Source organism: Urocampus carinirostris, chromosome 19 (assembly GCF_059441175.1).
Source record: "Urocampus carinirostris isolate Australia breed hairy pipefish chromosome 19, RoL_Ucar_1.0, whole genome shotgun sequence".
NCBI classification, from domain to species: domain Eukaryota; kingdom Metazoa; phylum Chordata; class Actinopteri; order Syngnathiformes; family Syngnathidae; genus Urocampus; species Urocampus carinirostris.
The window spans coordinates 6,596,830-6,618,138 of NC_142367.1; the positions used below are offsets into that span (position 1 = coordinate 6,596,830).

General features: G+C 40.8%; 1 protein-coding gene across 1 annotated transcript in view; it reads right to left on the reverse strand.

Moving 5' to 3' along the window:
* Positions 1-21,309, reverse strand: part of asb3 (ankyrin repeat and SOCS box containing 3) — a 23,928-nt gene continuing 2,619 nt past the window's right edge. The window contains exons 2-11 of the mRNA XM_088323175.1: positions 20,664-20,883; positions 14,891-15,061; positions 11,190-11,302; positions 7,128-7,260; positions 5,554-5,731; positions 3,987-4,193; positions 2,888-2,998; positions 2,615-2,794; positions 1,300-1,433; positions 1-421 (exon numbers count right to left, since the gene is read on the reverse strand). Of these exons, the coding sequence (XP_088179301.1) occupies positions 261-421; positions 1,300-1,433; positions 2,615-2,794; positions 2,888-2,998; positions 3,987-4,193; positions 5,554-5,731; positions 7,128-7,260; positions 11,190-11,302; positions 14,891-15,061; positions 20,664-20,871 (1,596 nt within the window). The 5' untranslated portion in view covers positions 20,872-20,883 and the 3' untranslated portion in view covers positions 1-260. The remainder of the gene's footprint in view (positions 422-1,299; positions 1,434-2,614; positions 2,795-2,887; positions 2,999-3,986; positions 4,194-5,553; positions 5,732-7,127; positions 7,261-11,189; positions 11,303-14,890; positions 15,062-20,663; positions 20,884-21,309) is intronic.

Below are 21,309 nucleotides of genomic sequence, written 5' to 3' on the forward strand. Positions count from 1 at the left end.
TTTGAACAAATTTATTGACACTAATAACAGCAAACAAACAATGTGAGGTTTTGACAACCCTTCTCGACAATCTTAACAGCAATCAAGCATATTCACAATTTTGTTATGTAACATCTTTGATAGTGTCAATAAGCTTACCCAAAAAAACAACAAAACAAAGTACAAGTTATTTGAAACATGTTTAATAGAATTAGTTTAGCTCAAAGGTTCAGGTACGTGGTTCAAATTCTTTTCTAAATGGTTTAAATAAACAAGTGGCATTAGAGGGAATCTAGCTCAACAATATCGTCGAATTGAAGGAAGCGCTGAATGTTGGTGGGTACGGGGAGCCTTTGGACGACATCTGTCCTGGTGACCAGGTCTGGTCCAATCATTGTCCTGATCTGCAGACGGCACAGGTGTGAAAGATCCGGGACCGAGTCTAAATGGTGGAGACCACATGAGAAATTGACCAAAATTAATGTTTTGAAGATGAGGTGAATCTTACAGTTTTCGATTCTGACTAATTTTCAAAGGCCTAGAGAAAAATTTGTTTGTAGCTAAATAGGCATAGGACATATCAAAAGTCAAGTCATGTTTATTTTCAACCCTTATTGTTTATTAGAAAATTCTTTAGTAACCGCTGGTAGCGACAAAACCTGCCCCACTCCTAAAAGAACCCACTGTAGGAAGTTTCTTGAAATTACTTGTTTCTAAGAAAACTTAATAAAAACAGCTTTTAGTAAAAGGCTGAATTTCAAGCAGAACTTCAGTTCTGTGCTTTCTTTTGCATTTGTGATACATACAAAGAGTAGGCAATGCTTTCCATAAAAACAAGGGCACTTTGCTTGCAAGATACAAATTTATTTTATGAACGATGATTTCAGGGCCCGATTTTTCCAGTGAAGTGTTTACATGATTTAGGTCACCATGGCGATTGTGTTCCCTTGGGCCTGCACAAAACGCCATCTCTCTCTGACCATGGGAGGACAATGGGACTTGGCTATTTTTAAAAGGAAAAAGCTATTGCCCATTTGTCTATGCGGTACACCAACTAGATGCGTGCAAGTGGGGGCTGCCTCAATTTGTGGACAAAGGTCTAATCAAAGCCACTCCGGCCATATAATGGTGATTTATCATACTGAAATCATTACTAGATACTTACTGATTAGCAGTGCCCAACCCTTTATAATAGTTTTTATTTTTTAATAAAACAATTAAATGTATTAATACATTTTGGCACTCAGTGACACCGCATTTATACATTATGGCACTGAATAAGTTGAGGATTGTAACAGTGGAAAATGTCAGTGTGGTTACCAAATTGTGGCTCCGGGCTCCAGGTGTCCTCTGCCCGTCTCTGGCACAGAATGTCTTTCAAAGGTCGCGACATTGTTGACCAGTTGACAAACTGTAGCAGAAAGTTGATCAGCTTGCAGTCTGCCTGCTCCAGGCTACAAGCACAAAGAAATGGACGAATAATGGACATTACTAATGTTAAGTACATGGGTGCCTGACAGAAAACAAATACTGAAACCAGTCATCACAATACAACTGTGATACCAATACCCATGAGATTACTCAACAATTGAAGCTACTTTCAATATTGGAGAAAAAACAGCAAAATCTTTGAAGTGACAATGTGTATTATTTGACCATAAGATGTATGGCGTAATTCAACTGAAAACAAGTGCTAAAAGTGTATAATTGCAAAAACCCTTACGATACCAAACTGTAATACGATACCAAAATGTATGTAACATCCTACATGTCGACATTTCTTGTGTAAATATTGTGCAAATTATAACTATAACCATATCCTCCTTGTTTTATAACCTTATCTTCTCTGTTCCTTTATCTTCTTGGCTTTTTTACCTCACTGTGATGTATGTTAACCCATTTTGTAACAATGACAATAAAGGTATATTCTGTTCTATTCTACTCTAAAAACCACAAGGATGAATGTATGTATCCTAAATTAGATTTGCAACAGCCTGGAAAAAAACAAACATTGTTTAAGACAGAGGCTGCGGACAAGTGGAAATTTGATCACTGGCCCCCGGGCCAGACTTTGGACATGGATGGATTAAAGGTACGGTAATTGGTTTAAAATGTTTTCATTTTTATTATCTAGTATAAGCACATTCATTTTTATGCATATTTTGAGTACATATCTTCGTTTGCAGCTATTACAAAATAGTTTTAGGGGTTTGGCTTATATATGATGTACGGTTATATGCCAGTATACATGTTAGTTTATAATATGTATCAAAACATAAGTTTGTGATCTTCTGATTCAATTTCAACAAAAAAAAGTTTGTCACAAGGTACTAAAACAAGCCTTAATCAGATTGCATTCACTTTCTGACAGTATGTAAATCTTGAAAAATGAACCTACAATGAGGCAAGAAAGCAACTTTATTTTCAGTAGAAAATTTAAAAAATCTGTGGGCCAAAGCCACCCAATCCCTGATATAACTCACTAAAACTGATGATTTGGTGTTGCACAAGCACCATCAAAAAATACCCTAAGTTTCATTAAAATCAAAATGTTGGCTGATTCGAGTTGAAAGACCCAGTAGTAAGATAGTTGCCAGCATTTTTGTGCAAGTAAGAGGAAAGTGACGAGACTTACAAGATCGGCTGTAGCAGCAACTCTGGTGTCAGTCCGGCCTTAAGGAGCAGCGGCAGCCAACTTGCGGCAAACTTGTGCTGCTCCATCGCTACCGTCAACATATCGCAGTATTCCGCCTGACTCAAAACTGTCTTGCTGTGTAGGTTGGCATCGCCCGGGAGCCGTGGTGGGTAAATCCACCTGACAATTGGGAAACATGCAGTGTTAGCGAATAATCATCGCAACCGGCTCCTCGAGTGCTTACGAACACGGCGGTGGAAAAATGTTGTTCACCTGTGGTCCAAGACCAGCTTGAGCAGATCTTCAGTGTCCCGGCATAGCAACTGTCTCCATGTGTGATCACGTATCTTAGCTCCCGCTGCTAGCAACATCTTGACAGCTTTGCTGCAGACAATACCAATGAGAATAGTTTTTTTCGCGGAGTCATTGGGAGAATTTCAGGGGGTATAACTAACCTTAAAGGTAATCCCAAATTCTAAAACTACAAAATGCGAGCAAATAGTACATGTCTTTTGCAAACAATGTATAAATGTATTCCAATTGTTTTCCAGGATAATGCATTTTAAAGACAGCAGTTTTTTGTTTATATCATTCTGAGTTGTGACGTCATCTGAGGAACACCAGGACCCTGGCAAGCCAGTCACCATATTGTTTTATGTGGTTATTAGTCAAAGAGGTTACGAGTGTTTTAAGTGAAACTTTGGTAGTTTTTGTGGAGAATGCCTAGGCGTTGAGTCGCATGTGAACGCAGTAATGGTACAATAAAGGACGAACAGCCAAATAGGGGCTAACTGGCAAAAAACAATCATGGAATTGGCGCATTTGAGAGGGACTGCATTTCATTTTATTTGGGTTTAGTTTGTTTGATTTCCTTCTTCTGCCCACTATAATGGGTCCCAAGAAAGTTATTGATAAGGGGAAGAAGAATGGAAAATAATGATCAAGTTATAGAAGGAAACGATTGTGAAATAAGGAAATGGTGTACGGATGTCTGCCATTGAAGCGCTGCTAGAAGGTACATTAAATTATACAAAAAAAGTCATACTTTTAGCTTTTTATCAACATATTAATCTTTTCGAATTAAATATTATAATTTCTTTAGGTACATGTTTTATTGATATATATTTTTTTAGTATGTGCCTATTCTAAAGCAGATTGTAGAATAGATGCGGATGCTTATATGCCAGTATACATGGTACTTTTGGTTTTGCAAGTTTTGTTTTTATACTGTATCTGCTTAAATATGCCCAACCCTTTCATTGGATAAATTTCAAAGTGGATTTTTTTTTTCTTGTTGGGTCGCAGCTTGTCATTAGGGTGGTATAGTGGGTCCTAGGTGCATAGAGTGTTCCCTGCGCGGGTAGTGGCTTGCCTGTATTTGCAGAGTAAGGCCTGCGTGAGCGGCGAATGCAGGCCCAGCAAGTGGCCGCAGTCCTTGGGATCCGGGCTGAAACCTTGAGCGAGAAGCAGCTCCAAGCAGGGCGCATGGGTGCCGTGCACAGCCAGGTAAAGCGGGCTCAAAATTTCCTCGCCGCTGTCATGCGTGCGCTCTGTAGTACCCACAAGACGCCTGAGAATACTGGGCAGATATGAACAGTTATGCGCCAAAAACACTGGAACAAACACAGGAAACATTTTGCAAAATAGCAACATTACATTTTGTATATTTTGTTTCCTATTTCTCAAATGGGATAAAATATTGGCGCTCTCGTTATTAAAATCTACCATCAATTCCGGATTAAAAGACGCTACATTTTAGCTACATTTTAAAAACTGCGGCTTTAAATATGGTGCGCATTATTTTTATATTCTATTTGTGGCTGCACCGATGAAAAGTGAGATGCTCTTTTCCAAAACGCATGCGCTCTAAATACAAAACACTGCCGTGACATTCAGAAACTTTTTTAACGCCTGAGAGAATTTGGTCCCTGTTTTTGCTGACATTTTTCATATTATACATAACCATTTCATTTAATTTTAAGACCTTTTCAAGACCACATCCAATGAAATTTAAGACTAATCTAACGTGGAAGGCAGGTGCTGAGTTGTGATGGATCGATGCCACCTGCCCGTGACATTTGAGAATTAAATTTAAAACTTGTAATATAAATTTAAGTCCTTTTCAAGGGCTTTTATTTTTGGTTATCAGATTTAAGACTTTATTAAGTTTTCAAGACCTTGGTGGAACTCTGATAACAGGAGCAAAACAGGAGGTTTGACAGTACTTTAGTGAATATTTATTAAATACCCATGATATTTAAAAAAAAAAAATCACCTAACAATTAAGTCATCAATTCATACATTCGAACTGAACAGCAGAGGAAGTTTATCAATCAAAAACGCCAAACTTTTCTTTCCATATCCTTGGTGTTGATGCCGGTCTTTGAATTTCCCTTTAATCTTCGAAGAACGATAACAAGTTAATGCAATTTGGTCCATTTCTGTGGCAACCAACCACCAATGACAACAACACAAAAGACACCTCTGTATTGCAATCTGGCACTATTCTCCACAGTATGGTTGCCCTTGGGTTGTCGTCAAGACATACAGGGCTCATATTTTAAATTTGTGTTTTCTTTCAGGGCAGTAGTAAATAATTGCCACCTTTAATAGTCACATGATCAGAAAACTTGTGATGTAAAAAGAAAAAAGCAGAACAGAAAATGAAAAAGCAAAAAAACGCGCCAGTTGTGCGGCAGCACGGCACCATTCGCGTTGTGCAGCCACAGCGTCAGCGACAAATTCTCCGGTCTTAAAATGTAAGAAATTCACGTGAATGAGTTCATTTCGGGGGCTGTTTAAGCCTGTGGCTTAAGCTATGGTGCGGCATAAAGTGAGTTTCAGTCTTAAAGTTGAGCATGTGACTAATAATTAGGTGCATCAGGTATGGTCCGGAATTAACAGTAATTTTTCCAAGAGGAAGTTTTTTGAAGGGATACCCGAGGTGGCCGAACTGTGCAGCAGCGTGGATAGGAAGCTGGGGCCACTCGAGGCTGCACGCCAAGTTGGCATCGGCGCCGTGCTCTAATAGCAAGTCCACACAAGCCTGGTGACCCTCCTGGGAAGCAAGCAGCAGTGGTGTGGCCAGATCTGAGGCCTGCGTGTTAACATTAGCACCTGTGTTAAAAAGAGAAAATTATAAGTCAAGTCACACATATATTTGTATAGCCTAGGAGTGTCAAACTCATTATATCTCAGGGGCCATAAGGTAGAAAGTGCTGTCACGCCTGCATTGACCAGCTGGCAGAGATGGGAAGCTGCGTCATTGCCGTCATGGACTTTCTGGATTAGTTTACAGGCTGGGGGCGTCGTTGCTGTCATGCACTTTCCGGACAAATTTCAACATGTTACCTAGTGTTCTCTTTTATTGACGTTTACTATGTTTGTGTACTGTATCTCAATGCTAAGCTAAATCTATTCCACCCTGGTCATCCTGGAAGGGGGATTACCAATTGTGAGGCCCCTTCTCAAGGTTTCTTTTTTCCTCACGCGGAGTTTTTCGATAGTGTAATTGTAATTCTGTGCAGTCCTTGAGACTTTTTTGTGATTAAGGGCTATACAAATAAATGTGACTTGACTTTATCAATTGTGCTTTTGAAAAAAAAAAAAAAAACAAACAAAAAAAAAAAAAAAAAAACCCGACAATAATTCAATTATATTCAATTACAGTTCATTTAACTCTGGGAAACACATGAAGCCTAGAAAGAGAAAAAAATGCACACAAACACTTATTTAAGTGTAAATGATTAAATTATTCATAAGTCTTTGTCTGCATTTTTTTTCTTAATAAAAATGTTTGCCTGAATTCAGGAACTTCACTGTTAGATTTATTATCTATTATAGAGAGGGAAAAAAGCTCCATTAAACTTTCGCAAAAACACCCAGGTGCTGTTTTTAAATTTTGTATTTTTTGATCCAGGTGCTAACTTATGATTTCCAAACACGGGAGATAAAATGCATATTTTAGTGGCAAATGTTGTGGTAGAGACATCCACTCACTACACGTGAGTGCAATCTTCTTGCTTTAAACAGCACGTGCGTGACTTCTATTTTAAGTAAAATAACATCAGGATGGGTGTTACCTCAGATGTTCTCTGGTTAATGTTAGTCAGCAAATACAGATACAGTGGGTTCTTTTAGGAGTGGCGCAGGTTTTGTCGCTACCAGCGGACATATTTAAAAGTCCAGGTCATGGTTTAACTCGATGTGGCTAATTTTTTGATCGTGCTTCCCTCAGCATTGTCTCGCGGGTTGGATTAAACACGACCGCAGGCCTGATCCAGCCTTAGGGCCAGATGTTTAACACCACGCCCATAATCACAGAAAATCTCAAAGGGTTGCACAGACCCCATAGTTCTTGTAGTTACAACCTCCAGTGGTCTCAAACCAGTTATTTTAAGGAAAGATAAGGTCCGGAACAAAAGTTCAGGTATTGCTGACAGGGATTGAGTTACCCTCAAACAGTCTTGATATCAAAATCAGTCTTCATCATTCTGAAAAGCCAGCCTCTTACCGGCATTGATTAGAAGCTCCACATATTCTGTCCGTCCGTACTGAGCTCCCACGAAAAGTGGCGTCATTTTGTAGTCATCCTGCGCCTCCAAGTTGGCCGACTGGATCAGGAGGCTTACAATTTCCACACGATCCTATACAAGAGAGCACAAATTAGATAAGGGCTAGAACATGAAAATATTAAACCAGGACAGCTATGATCATTTTATCAATCAAATGATCTGTTGATAATCTCACTATCAAATTGAATGAAAAAAACATTTTTATTACCTTTGTTTAAGACAAGGAAAAATGAATTATGATTCATTTACTGGTTTGGTCAGGAACAAAGGGAAAAATATTGACTTTTACAGAGTATAAGCAATGCTCTTTTTACCCAAAGCTCCATGGAGAACAATATAAATCAGAGAATGTTTTATGTCCCATTTCTATTATAAAAATTATATTGAAGAAATGTGAACAGAGGGTGAAAAAAAAGTCCCAAACCACTGCTTAGTGCAGAGTGAGGAGGATGAGTAAGAGACACAAGCCCCTATTCAGCAAGACAGGTCGAAGCACCCAAGCTTCTCCCTAGCAACGACCACTCTGCATTGCTGACTAGCTGGCAGCAAAAGTGGGAGGGAATGAACCAATTATGCAGTGGGGCAAATAAGTATTTAGTAAACTACTAATTGTGCAAGTTCTCTCTCTTGAAAGTATTAGGGAGGCCTGTTATTGTCAACATGGGTAAACCCCAACTATTAGAGACAGCATATGAAAAAAAAGTCTCCGCTAGAGCAGTGATGTTTTGGGGCTGTTGTTGGGCAACATGTACTTTCAACTCCTTCCACAGATTTTCTATAGAGTCGAGGTCTGGAGACTGCTTGGCCACTCCAGGACCTTAAAATGCTTCTTACAAAGCCACATTTTTGTTGCGCCTGGCTCTGTGTTTTGGATCAGTGTCATTCTGAAAGACCGAGTCACGTCTTATCTTCAATGCCCTTGTTGAAGGAAGGAGGAGATCAAAATCTTTCTATACATGGCCACATTCATTCTTTAATTTAGACAGATTAGTCGACTTGGTCCCTTTGCAGAAAAACAGCCCCAAAGAAGGTTTTCCTCCCATGATTCTCAGTTGGTATTGTGTTCTTCAAATGATCTTTAGCTAACCGCAGACAGGCCTGGACGTGTACTGGCTTCGGGAGGGGGTCACGTCCGGCAGTGCAAGATTTGAATGTCTCTGGCGGCGCATTGTGTTACTGTTAGCCTTTGTTACTGTTGTTCCAGCTCTCTGAAGGTCATTCACTAGGTCCACCCAGAACTTCTTGTTATCAAATCTACGCCACGGGATGAGATCTTGCATGGAGCCCCAAAACGAGGGAGAATATCAGTCGTCTTGTGCGTCTTCCATTTTCTAGTAATTGGTCCCACAGTTGATTTTTTTACACCGTGTGGTTCATCTATTGCAGATTCAGTCTTCCCAGCCAGGTGCAGGTCTACAATTTTGTCTCTGGTGTCCTTCGACAGCTGTTTTCTCTTGGCCATTGTAGTCTGGAGTGTGACTGACAGGGGTCCTTTATACCGATAACAAGTTAAAACATGTGCCATCAATAATTGTAACGAGTGGAGCATTGTTGGACATCGTTAAGAAATAGACCTCTTTGACAGCCAGGGATTTTGCTTGTATAAAGGTGAGACCACAATTTCCACTCTAATTTTTAAATATATTATTTCAAAATCAAATAAGGTGATTTTTTGTTTTGACTTTTAAATCAATGAAATTTGTCTTTTAGGCCAGTTGAAAACTAAACATTACTGACAGAGCCATAGGAAAATATTACATAATTTATCAGATTGTATTGGAATATATTTGTTAGCTTTTCAATAGGTTCAATTAGGTTCATGAGACGACATGAATCATTTTAAGATCTGCCAACACTTGATCAGTCCGGGCCTTGACTTGTAGCTTAATTTTGTATTTTGAATTTGCCCTTTTCCTTAGCCCTCAGAAGTGGAAGGGGGAAGAGAAGGATAAATGAGTCGGAGAGGGCGATTAAAGAGGAAGTAGTGGGATTGGTTTTAAGAGATTTGTTTTTCTACTCTTTTCTTTATTTTCCTCATGTTGAGGTTTTTGATTTTTTCCTTGCCCTTATGTAGGTTTTAGATCAGGGGATGGTGTTATAATAGTCTGTAATTTGCAATAATCTGTGGTCTGTGCAGCCCTTTGAGACTCCTTGTGATTAAAGGCTATACAAATAAGCATGACTTAAACTTAATTTTTTTAAACTCTATTGCATGGAGCAGGGCTGTCAAACATATGGCGTGCGTACCAAATCTAGCCTGACATTATGCTAAAAGAAGCACAGGGGAAAAACTTAGCCGCACCACGTCAAACCATGACCTGCAGTATTAAATATGTCCAGTGGATGTCGCCAAAGCTAAGCACTACTCGCATAAGCAAAACCCAATGTAGCTGTATTTGCTGACTGCCATTTATGAACCAGAGAACATTTGAAGAAGCAAAGCTTCCAAATAAAGATTAAAGATAAACATTTTTATTAAAATGCAATTGTTGTTTTGCCTTTTTTTTTTTTTTACAAATTCACAGTTGATAAACAATAAAATAAATTAAATCTTGACAATAGAAAAAAATCCTAGAGAAAAAAAACTCATTTATCATTTTAAATCCTAATTTGATTGTGAGCCCCTGAAAGATTCCCAACATACATGTCTCTCTATTTCTGTATTTCTCTTTTTCTGTCTCTCTTCTTCTCTTTGTCTCTCTGTCTCAATCTTTTTTCTCTTTGTCTCTCTCTCTCATCTTTATTTATGTCTCTCTTTTTCTCTATCTCTCTTCTTCCCACCCTCTTACTATCTTTCTCCTTCTCTTTATTTATCTTTTAACCATGTGTCCCCTGAGTTTTGATTAGTTTGACAACCACTGAGACAAGAGTAATACTGACGGGAAGGGGGAGTAATGGATATGAGTGTTGATCTACAAATTGCTGAGGGAGATTTTTGTTTCTTCTAGTTTTATTAAAACATGTTGCATTTAATAATGTTTATGTTTTGTATTTTATTGTAGTTTATTTTATTTTTTTTTAAATGGGAAACAAGATAAATAGGGTTGAGGAAATGAGACTTGTGTTCTTTGTGGTCCTTTCAGTCCTGTCAATTATTTTTTTCCTTGAAAAATGGGTTACATCAGAGGTGTGAAACATAAGACCCGTGGGCTGGATCAGGCCAGCCAAAATATTTAATCCGGCCCACAAGACAACGCAGAGAAAGCACATGAGAAAGAAAGAGCCAGACAAGGAACTGCAAATTTGAATATGTCACCACTTGATGTCACCAAAGCCAGGTGACACTCTTAAAACAACTGTAGCAGTATTTCTTTCTTTCTTTCTTTCACTCAGTGTGTATCTCTTTCTCTCTCTGTAACTCTTTCCCTCTTTCTTTCTTTTTCACTCTTTCCCAATCTCTTAATATCTCTATCTTCCTTTCTCTTTCTTTTTGACTTTCCAGCTTTCTCTTTCCCAATCTATTTATTTTTCCCTTTCTCTTTCTCAATTTTCTTTCCCTCTCTTTTCCCTTGCTCTTGTTTCCATCTCTCATTTTCTATCTTCCTCTTTGTGTCTCTATCTCTTGTGTTCTTATTCTCGGTTCCAGTTTATTTAGTTTTCTTTTTGTCATTCCATCTCTTTCTCTTTCCCAATCTATTTATTTATCTTTCTGTTTCTTACTCTTTCTCATGTTTTCTTTCTCTTTTTCTTCATTTCATTTTTTCTCTCTTTTGCTTTCTCTCTCTTCTTTATCTTTTTTGTCTCTTTCTCCGTCTTTCTTTTGTTTCTCTTTCTCTTTGTCTCCCTCTCTTCTTTTCTTTCTCTTTTCCTCTATCCTTCTCTTTCTATCTCTTTCTCATACTCTCTTTCTCCCTGCCTCTCTATCTTTCTCTCTCTTTCCTTCTCGCCAATCTACTCGTCCGACCCCGCTGGAGTGCTTTTTGTACCATGTTGCCCCTGAACTCAAATTAGTTTGACATTCCTGGATTAAATGAAACATTCAAATCAGAGTCAAATCCAACCTTATAAACGGCTTGATGAAGACACGTCCAGCAGGAGGCCGTGTGCGATCTGTTCACCATGGCGCCCTTAGCCAACAAGAGCCTCACCACATCCTTGTGGCCATTTGTGACCGCTGCAGAAACACACTTGTCACCAGGCGTCTGGAGGAAACTTCACACAAGTAGAGGTAAGATCTTAAGCCCAAACCTGAGTCTGACCCAAATTTTGGCCCGGCCGGGCCTAAAATGTTAATTACATTTGGGTCAGGCAAATAAAATATGTTTATAAATATTGTATAATAAAATGTTGTGCGGATAAAATACCAAAAAACCAAACAACCAAAAATGCGAGTCGTAATGCTTGTGTCGTAATGCTTAATGCTTGGGCCATGACGTGCAAGAAACAAAGTCTCTTGTCACAACCCACTGTGATGTTGCTACGCTAGAAGTTGCCTAACCACAACACATACTGTAACTAAACTCTTGCAATGTCGGTTCAAAGAACTCTTTCCTGTTTTTGTCTATTATTCACCAGTCATTGTTATTTCTTTGTCTCTCCGTCTCTCTCAAGTGTCTCGCTAGATTCTTCAGTTTGACATTGACATCAATGTTCCCTTTCCCTCACCAAAGTAGAAGGGGGAGAGAAAAATAAAGTCGTGAAGTAGAAGCACAATTTCCTTTGTCCAAGCAGGAGAGAAACTTCATCCCTCCAAGAAGACCCATGAGGGCCTTCTCACAGCTGCTAGGGACTGGCAGCTCCTGGTGTACATTGCGATTTCAAGACATCATCGCATCTACAACAATCTGGCCAGAAATGGTGCTGATGTCTGGAGCCAGAAAGCAGGTTGTGCTCCTTAAGCTCACGGTCCCCTGGGAGGACCAAATGGAAGAAGAGGAGGAGAGGAAGAGGACAAAGTATGCCGATTTTGTGGCTGAATGCCAAAGAAATGGGTGTGGGCCCGCTGCGGGCCTATTGAGGTGGCTTGCAGGGGCTTTGCGGGCAGATCCTTACATTGTGTCCTCGGGCTCCTTGGTATTTGTGGACTGCAAAGATGAAGAGCATTTAACAACATCATGAAGCAGCTGAAAACACTCCACGCTGGCTCTGGCCGAGGAGGGGGGAGGCGTGGTGTGGTGCAAAATGTGGGATTGATCACCCTCGGCTGGGTCGCCTGGGCAAGGTGACTGACTAAGACCCGAAAGACCTGGTGCCCCTGGGAGAGTCACTGACTATGTGTCCAGGTTGCATCATCTAATAACGACTTATAGTCCGGAAAATACTGTACTGCTGCTGCGTTTTGTGGCCCAATTTTCAACCTGTCAAATTGACCGAGGGCCTTGAAACTTTCCTATCAACTCTGAAGAAAATCCGTCAATAATATAAAATGATCAGTTCATGGAATCTCTGCAGAAATATGAAGATAAAATATGTAAATCAGTGGTCCCACGGGCCGGATACTACCGGCCTCTACATTGGTTCTGGACAATACCAGAGATTATTTTGACACACATAGTTTTTTTTCCCTAAGTCTGTGGGTGCATTTTTTAAATAATGGGATTAGAACTCGAGGGGGGTTTTGGGGTTTTTAAGGGTTATTGATCTATCTTCGTTATTCATTATCCATTATCCGTTATCGGTCAGTTCATAATACGCTACAAAGCCTAGGAGCCGGGACACTTACTCTCAGCCAAAAGGCCAAGCTAAGGTCCTAGCCCTAAAGCCTTGCTGCGATCATTGCGAATGCACCGTTCCCGGAGGTACTAGTTCCAACTGCTAGGGCGCCGAACTCTTACTGTTGGACTATTTATATTAATGACAAATGAAAAGAAATCAGGTTTTGTCACAATTTTTAGTCACGGTACTAGAAATGAATTTCACAGTGAATTTCATATATTATATTGACAATAAATTTAGAACATACAATGCTTAGAATAAAATGTATTGCCATTGTACCTTTTGAAACACAAAACAAAATTAACATTTGTCTCTCGTACCGGGCCTAAAAATAGTATGATAATGAGATAAAATCTAATGTCTTTACGCGAAGCATCTTTACCGTGGGTGGTCCAGTGCTCCATCAAATTGGTTTTGCTAAGACTGTGGACGACGCAACAGAAAGTTAATATTCCATAGACTTTTTTTCTGTGAAGAACCCACAGAATGTTATTTGGTCCTTACATGTTTCATAGAGTTTTTTATTTTCTGACTTTTGTTCTGTGAAGAACCAAGAAAGGTTATTTGATTGTGGCATTCTGGAAAACAATTACTTTTAACATTGCGCGGTTCACGATACCCAAAGTTTTGAGAAGGTCTGGTTCACGTTAAGAAGGTTTTGGGGTGGTCAAGTAGGATTTCAAAGAGATTTCAGTACCCTCATTCAGGTTCAGCAGGCTATTGGAGAACTGGACCATAGGTGCTAGCATCTGCAACACAGTCTTATGTTGCTAATTCAGAGCAACAAAATGTTACATATCTTGAGTAGTTCACTACGCCAGTTTATTATAGTTTATATAATTCCTGAATATGCATTTTCTATGAAAACTACAAAACACTTAAAAACAAATCATGAAATGTTCATTTTTGCTCCTCTAGATGGTGTACTTTGTTTAAATACAAAGGCTAGTTCAATACAATTTTCAGTAAATCTAAACAAAGCGTCACCTAAGGGATCAACCAATATCACAAGGGTTTTATGAAGTATTACTGTAGTAAGATCTCTCATCTCATCTCATTAGCTGCACCGCTTATCCTCAGTAGGGTCGCGGGGGTGCTGGAGCCCATCCCAGCAATCATCGGGCAGCGGGCAGAGGACACCCTGAACTGGTTGCCAGCCAATCGCACTGTAGTAACATGTTTGTAGCATTTCTATATCAGTAGGTTTGTAGTATTTCTGTTGTAATAGTGTAGATGTATTGATGAAGTAATTCTTTCATAGTATTTTAGTAGTATTTTTGTATTATTACCTATATTTCATGTTGATGATGTCAGTGTATTGTCCGGGTAGTCCTAGGAGACTTCTTGTGAGTTAGGACTATAAAAATAAACATAACTTGATTTGAAGCACCCCTGTAATCGTCACACTTTTTCTGTACATACTGACCCCCACCCCTCCGCAGAGAAGGGGAAAGTCATGTGGCTTTCAAAGGAAAAAGTTTAGGTTAACTGTTTACATGGTCATGTTTGAATTAGATTTTGCTACAAAAGACGGGTGTTAATTTGTCTCATCTCATCTCATCAGCCGTACCGCTTATCCTCATTAGGGTCGCGGGGGGGCTGGAGCCCATCCCAGCCATCTCCGGGCAGTGGGCAGGGGACACCCTGAACTGGTTGCCAGCCAATCGCAGGGCACACAGGGACAGACAACTCATTCGCTCATTCACACCTAGGGACAATTTGGACCGGCCAATTCACCTGGAATGCATGTTTTTGGAACGTGGGAGGAAACCGGAGTGCCCGGAGGAAACCCACCAAGCACGGGGAGAACATACAAACTCCGCACAGGAAGTCTGGAGCTGGATTTGAACCCACGACAGGTTCCCGTGACATGAACTGTGCCGCACAAGCGCTAACCACTGCGCCGCCGTGCTGCCGTGTTAATTTGTAATCATAAAAAAAAAAAAAAATCTTCACACATCTGAAATTTCTGGTTTGCTTCGGGCTATGTTAACCGTCTGGGGGCCAATCTTACGTCTTCTCAACGAACACACAGACTGCATTCTACCTGCATAGAGAGGACTTGAAAGGTCGTTGGTGAGTTGGTCCACGTCGGCTCTGGCCTTGAGGAGGCGTTGCACAACCTTCACGTGGCCGCGCGCTGCCGCCAGAAAGCAAGCCGTCTCGCCCTCATGGGTGGCAGAATTCAAATATTCCCGGAAGTCAGACGATGAACCGGCTGCAATCAAGACCAGCACTTGATTAAGAGAACAGCCCTCTCAAGAGCAGGGAGGATTCACTGTATTACTATACATGAAATAATTAGTTGGCGGCTTCTGTCTTCCAAATAATGCACATTACTCATAACTTTGAAAATACAGCTAGCGCATTTTTCTGAACTCTGTGAAATGGAGGTGAATGGCCTTGCTGTAATCAGAATTAATCACGAAAGGAGGATTGCTTATGCTGATATTATCGATAATTTTATATCATGGAAAGTAAATGGTCTGCATTTATATAGCGCTTTTCAAGTCAATGAAGACCCTTAGTTTTTCTTTTCATTATACAACTACATATTATTGAATGTTTTTTTCAAATGTTTGTGATTGTGTGATTTTTCTGTATTAGAATATAAGTAAATTTTATTGTTCTCTTCACAGTTTTTGATAAATGTTTGCTTGGAGGCAGAACGGCGGCCGAGTGTTCTGAGGTCATGGGATCAAATCCAGCTATCAGCCTTACTGTGCAGAGTTTGCATGTTCTCCCAATGCTTGCATGGGTTTTCACCAGGCACTCCGGTTTCCTCCCACATTCCATAAAAATGCATGTCAGGTTAATTGGCCGGTCCAAATTGTCCCTAGGTCTGAATGAGCAAGCGAGTTGTGTGTGTCTGTGTGCCCTGCGATTGGCTGGCAAACAGTTCAGGGTGTCCCCTGCCCACGGCCTGAATATAGCTGGGATGGGTTCCAGCATTCCCACGACCCTACTGAGGATAAGCGGTGCAGATAATGAATGGGATGGATGGATGGATGGGTTTGCTTGGAGGTGGTCTCGCCCAGGGAGCAATTTAGTGTACAAAAGTCAATTCCATTGAAGTTGGGAAAAAGTTTAAAATGTCAGTAAAATTAGAATAGAATGACTTGCAAACCTTTTCTAACCCATATTTAAATGAATACACCACAAAGACAAGATTATCCATGTTCAAACTCATAAACTTTATTTCCATAAGCAAATAATGATAAACTTAGAATTTTATAATTGCAACAAGTGCCAAAGTAGTTGGGAAAGGGGCTTCTTCACCATTGTGTTACATCACATTTCCTTTTAATAACACTCAATAAACGTTTAGGAAGTGAGGAGACTAGTTGTTGAATCGTTGATAGTGGAATCCTTTCCCATTCTTGCTTTATGTACAGCTTCAGCTGTTCAACAGTCCGGGGTCTCCTTTGTCTTATTCTGCGCTTTATAATGCGCCACACATTTTCAATGGGAGACAGGTCAGGACTGCAGGCAGGCCAGTCAAGCACCCGCACCCTCTTACTACGAAGCCACGCTGTCGTGAGACGTGCAGTGTGTGGCTTGGCATTATCCTGCTGGAAGAAGCAAGGGCGCCCATGGTAAAGATTCTGTTTGGATGGCAACATACTTTGTTCCAAAACCTGAATGTACTTTTCTGCATTAATGGTGCCTTCACAGATGTGCAGGTTACCCATTCCTTGGCCACTCATGCACCCCCATACCATCACAGATGCTGGCTTTTGCACTTTGCGTGCATAACAGTCTGGGTGGTTCTGTTCTTCTTTGGACCGGAGGACACGACGTCCACAATTTCCAAACACAATTTGGAAAACTGACTCATCAGACCACAGAACACTTTTCCACTTTGTATCAGTCCATTTTAGATGGGCTCGGGCCCAGAGAACCCTGCGGCGTTTCTGGATGTTGTTGATGAATGGCTTACGCTTTGCAACATAAAGTTTTAACCCACACTTACGGATATAGCGTCGAACTGTATTGACTGACAGTGGTTTTCCAAAGTGTTCCTGAGCCCATGTGGTGATGTCCTTTACACATTGATGTCGGTTCTTAATGCAGTACCGCTTGAGGGCTCGGAGGTCACGGGCATTCAATAATGGTTTACGGCCATGCCGTTTACGCACAGTGATTTCTCCAGATTCCCTGAACCTTTTCACAATATTATGGACTGTAGATGATGATATCCCTAAATTCCTTGCAATTGTACTTTGAGGAATGTTGTTTTTAAACTGTTCAACAATTTGCTCACGCAGTTGTTCACAAAGAGGTGAACCTCGCCCCATCCTTGCATGTGAATGACTTAGCTTGTTCGGGTCTCCCTTTTTTATACCCAGTAACAACTCTCACCTGTTGCTAATTCATCTGTTCACCTGCAAATAGTTGGTTGATTTCCATTCATCCACTTTCTGAGTAGTTATTGACACCTGTCCCAACTATTTTGGCACGTGTTGCTGTCATCAAATTACAGAGTTGATGATTTTCTCCCAAAACAATAAAGTTTATGAGTGAAGACAATAAATATGTTGTCTTTGCTGTGCATTCATTTAAATATGGGTTGAAAAGAATTTGCAATTTACTTGGATCAATTTTTATTTGCAATTAACACACTTTCCCAACTTCATTGGAATTGAGTTTTGTAGAACCGCCACTGCCAATGCCAACTGCCAAGTTACATTTTGATTCTAAAGTGTTCAACTTTACAGTGGTACTTCTTTATACGAGCACCTCTTAACATAAGAATTTCGATACACAAGGTTTTTTTTTTTTTTTTGCTATACGATGTTAAATCTAGTTCATGAGCAGTCCCGGAGGTTAGACATAGAGACTACTCACTGCTTCTGACCATAATAAACCTTACAAACGCAATGTGGCACCCACCTAACAGCAAGACAAACTTTGTAGAATACCAGGACTATATTAGCAAAAAAAGACGGGCAAGATGACTAACTTATTCCACCATTTAAGGCAGCATCGCCCTCTAGAATATGCTAAGGGGCCGGTCACACAGACATTTGCGGCTGAATCACGGCTAAAATTTTGCGGTTTTTTTTTTGCCCGTGGTTGCCCGCGATGGAAAATGCGCAAAATTGGCCAACCCGCTGTTCATCGGTGGTATGCCCGCAAAACACGCCGGCGACTGTTCCGCTTCCTCATCACGTCATTTCTGCGTCATTTTCTCGTGTGGACCACGGGTATAAAAGCTCCCGAGCCGGTGTTGTGCCCAAATCCGACTCCTACGCAACACATCCACCCATTCATCACCTTCGCTTGTGTGCACAGACACATCCCGAACCCAACCAGACACAAATCTGTCGTAGGCTTCCATACTTTTGTAATTTTGAAAATCCTTCAGTTCACAAAAGGGACTTGGGTGGGAAATAAGATAGTTAACAAGTTCGATGTAAGTCACACACGGCAACAAATCGGGATCAGACTTCCAGTCCTTGTTTTTAATTTTGTAGGGATCCAATTTTCCAATAAAATGCAACTTCGCAGCGTACCGCTCGCGTGCTTGCTTGTCTAAACTCTCCACGTAGTTTTCCACAGTGTTGATGGACAAAATCCGTACACAAACGAAGCTAGTTGAGTAAATAAATAGACAAACTGAGTAAATATTTGCTCCTCTCGCTATCACCGCTTGTAATCGACAGACTTCCAAGATGGCGGCACGAAGCCGTGTTACTATTTTTAGCACAAAGCGCGGAGCCCTCTATTACCATGCTCCACCCACGATTACCCGCTGAAATTTCCCGTCCTACCCATGTGTAACCACGCCCTGGCCGCGGCCAGAGCACGTCGTTCCGCGTCATTACCTCGTGTTGACCATGTGTGCGGCACGCGGTTTAACACGTGCTCAAACTTTTGAGCAGCTCAAAAGTTTTGCGCGCGGCCAACCACGTGTGAATTTCCGACCGCGAGTAAAGCACTGCTGTATCTCGTCTATATGGCGGTCTCAAAACGTCCAACAGCGCCCAACAGCATCTGCTTCACGGCCAGAAATTTCTGGCCGTGATTCAACCTTGATACGCTCGTGAAAGGCTGTGTACCCGCGCTCTGAAGAATTGAGCAGCGCAAAACTTTTCCGCGCTGCCACCCGCGCGCGAATTTCCGACCTCGTGTTAAGCACTGCTGTATCTCGTCTGAATGGCGATCTCAATGCGTCCAATAGCGTCCGCCTCAAAGGCAGAACATTCTGGCCGTGATTCAGCCGCAAATGTCTGTGTGACCGGCCCCTAAAGGAAAAACAATTCAGTCCCAAACGAGTGTTACGTTCAACAAGCTCCAGCCCAGAGCGCAACAAAAAGCCATCAAGCAAGGCCCTACCTGCATATACCTGCAACTACCTACCCCCCTGAGAAGGTTTTTACTTGAGTATTGTTCATCATGTTTGTGTATGTTGTGTATTGATTTGTCACCATGCGCCTTTGTTCTGACATTTGTTAACAGCATTGGATTTTGTCTACTTTCACTCAGGGGCAGAAATTAGACTTAAAATGTGAGAGAAAAAAAAGATGTGATAGTTATCACGATAATTATCAATATCAACCATAAATAAATATTTTATTGTGATAAGAATTTTTGTCATACCGTCCATGGAAAATGGCCATCTTTCGGCACGTTTTCGCTGAAAAAACGTAACTGTGATTGGGTTGTAATGTCTTGAAATGACAACTTAAATTTTTTGGCTTCATCCTGCCGGCTGCAAACATTTTTAACATGGCATGCTTGTTTCCCTCCGTGGTTGCATTAAGTCTACGTGTGCTTCGCCAATTTTCCTCGTCTTAGCTTTAGGGATCAGGAGAAAACGTTTGTTTGTCTCGTCTCTGCCTTTCTCCTCGGCCATGTTCAATGTTTTTTCAAAGGGTCACTTGAGGGTCCGCTCCACTTAGTGTCAACACCTCATACTTAATGCTCTTACTGTTTGCTATGGATGCGGAATGTAAACAAAACACTCTGCAAATGAGAGCACCACTAGTGTAGTAGAGGTTGAATTGCACTTGATTCTGGTTAAAACGACAACCACAAAAAGTTACCCGATTTCAAAGGCGCCCAAACCACCCTTGTGCTACACTAACAAATGGAAAGAAAAACAGACAACAGGCATGTAAGTCTCCACTACTCTCCGCACCCTCATTCTTACCTAATGTGTTCTACCACAAACAGCTTTGCTAAAAGTAAGATAGCAGCAGATAGGTGCAATGGAAAATAAATTATAATGGTTCTTTGAACTCAGTTGGGAATACTTAAAAGAGAAATATTCATCCCTTATTATTTTCAATGACGCCTAAAACGACACACTCCACCTTTATCTATATCATCAAGTTTCTCTATGTTTGATTTTAAAAACTGTTTCTTTGTAATACAAACATTATATACAGTTTGTAACAAGCATTATGTACAGATTTCTTCTGTACTACGATAGGTATTTCTATATGGCTTCTGCGTGTATTTCCTCAAATCTTTAAACAAAAACTTAAATGAGCTAAGATTAGTGAACTGTGCAATTTATAAAGGGTTTTTGGTCAAATAGAGCCCCACCACTGTATACACATTTTAGCAGCAGATTACAGTAATCTATTATTTCTTTATAGACTATACTAAGTGATGGCAGCCAGACTTGACTTTGAAGAAAGGAAATTTACAGAGGAAGATCAAATGTACGCTCTTTTTTGGGGTGAAAATTTGGCATTTTAAAAGTTTATTCAGCGGATTTTCATCTTAAAATGAATTCTGAAAAGCATAGGAATCCAATGCAGTGATTTAAATACTGGTATATTAACTAGCCCAGTTGCGGTTGCAATTACCTGTTCTAATAGCGGCAGAGAGAATATCCTTGAGACAGTCCACCTTGCCTGCAGCTGCCGCCTCGTGGATGGCCCTCCAGCCTCGGTTGTCCGCACAGTCGATGCTACGACCTTCCCGGATCAGCTGCTGCAAGCGGCTTCTGGAGCCGTACCGAGCTGCGGTTGCAACGCTGGATACACAGTCCTCGTAACATTCGCTGAAGTCCATCCCAAGTTGAACCTAGAATGGCAGCAACGTTTTGTGTCACAATCCTTACCAGTGCTGGACACGCGGATACGTTTCTCAGTAACAAGTTCTGTAGAGTGTGAGTAATGAATTGTTCTAACTTTACTATCGTTATAACTGGGTGAGTTACTACGTTACTCCGCCGTGCCGCCTCCAAGCAAACATTTATCAATAGAGATATTGTCCACAAAAAGTATAGGTTATTCACATGCTATAGAGTAGAAGTGTGTTTTAAGCTTAGATTTAAACATTTCCACTGAGGTTGCAGATCGGATCTCAGGGGGAAGAGCATTCCACAGCACCGGTGCCCGGATGGAGAACGCTCTTGAACCAGCGGAACACTTCTTGGCTCTTGGGATCACCAGAAGACCGGCACTCTCAGAACGAAGGCTTCGGACCGGAACATAGGGGGAAATCAGA